Raw genomic sequence first — 351 nt, 5'->3', positions numbered from 1 at the left:
CCCCCCCCCCGCCCTGCCTCTGTTTCCCCCAACTGCCATGGGGGTGCTGGGGTGGGCAGGGGACATGGTCACACCACACCCCCCAACCCCACTGTCTGTCTGTGTGTCCCCACAGCCCGAGGACATCGGCCAGTCGCCCATGGCCTCAATGCCTGATGGGGACAAAGTCGACCTGGAGGCGTTCAGCGAGTTTACAAAAATCATCACCCCGGCCATCACCCGCGTGGTTGACTTTGCCAAAAAACTGCCCATGTTTTCAGAGGTAACGGGGTACTGGGGGGGACGGGACATGGGGTGCACCAAGTACCTCACCACCACTGACACCATCCCCAACCCACAGCTGCCTTGCGC

The 351-nt window shown here is 62.1% G+C and overlaps 1 protein-coding gene across 1 annotated transcript in view; it reads left to right on the top strand.

Moving 5' to 3' along the window:
• LOC104408361 (thyroid hormone receptor alpha) overlaps window positions 1-351 on the top strand; it is a gene marked incomplete at both ends in the record, with an annotated part of 2,848 nt that overhangs the window by 1,506 nt on the left and 991 nt on the right. Inside the window, one exon of the mRNA XM_010017941.1 lies at window positions 116-317. Coding sequence (XP_010016243.1) covers window positions 116-317 — 202 coding nt within the window. The remainder of the gene's footprint in view (window positions 1-115; window positions 318-351) is intronic.

The sequence above is a fragment of the Nestor notabilis genome, unplaced genomic scaffold (assembly GCF_000696875.1).
Source record: "Nestor notabilis isolate BGI_N333 unplaced genomic scaffold, ASM69687v1 scaffold29677, whole genome shotgun sequence".
NCBI lineage: Eukaryota > Metazoa > Chordata > Aves > Psittaciformes > Psittacidae > Nestor > Nestor notabilis.
The sequence above is the reverse complement of the archived record's forward strand: the minus strand, read 5'-3'. Positions and strand labels throughout refer to the sequence as shown.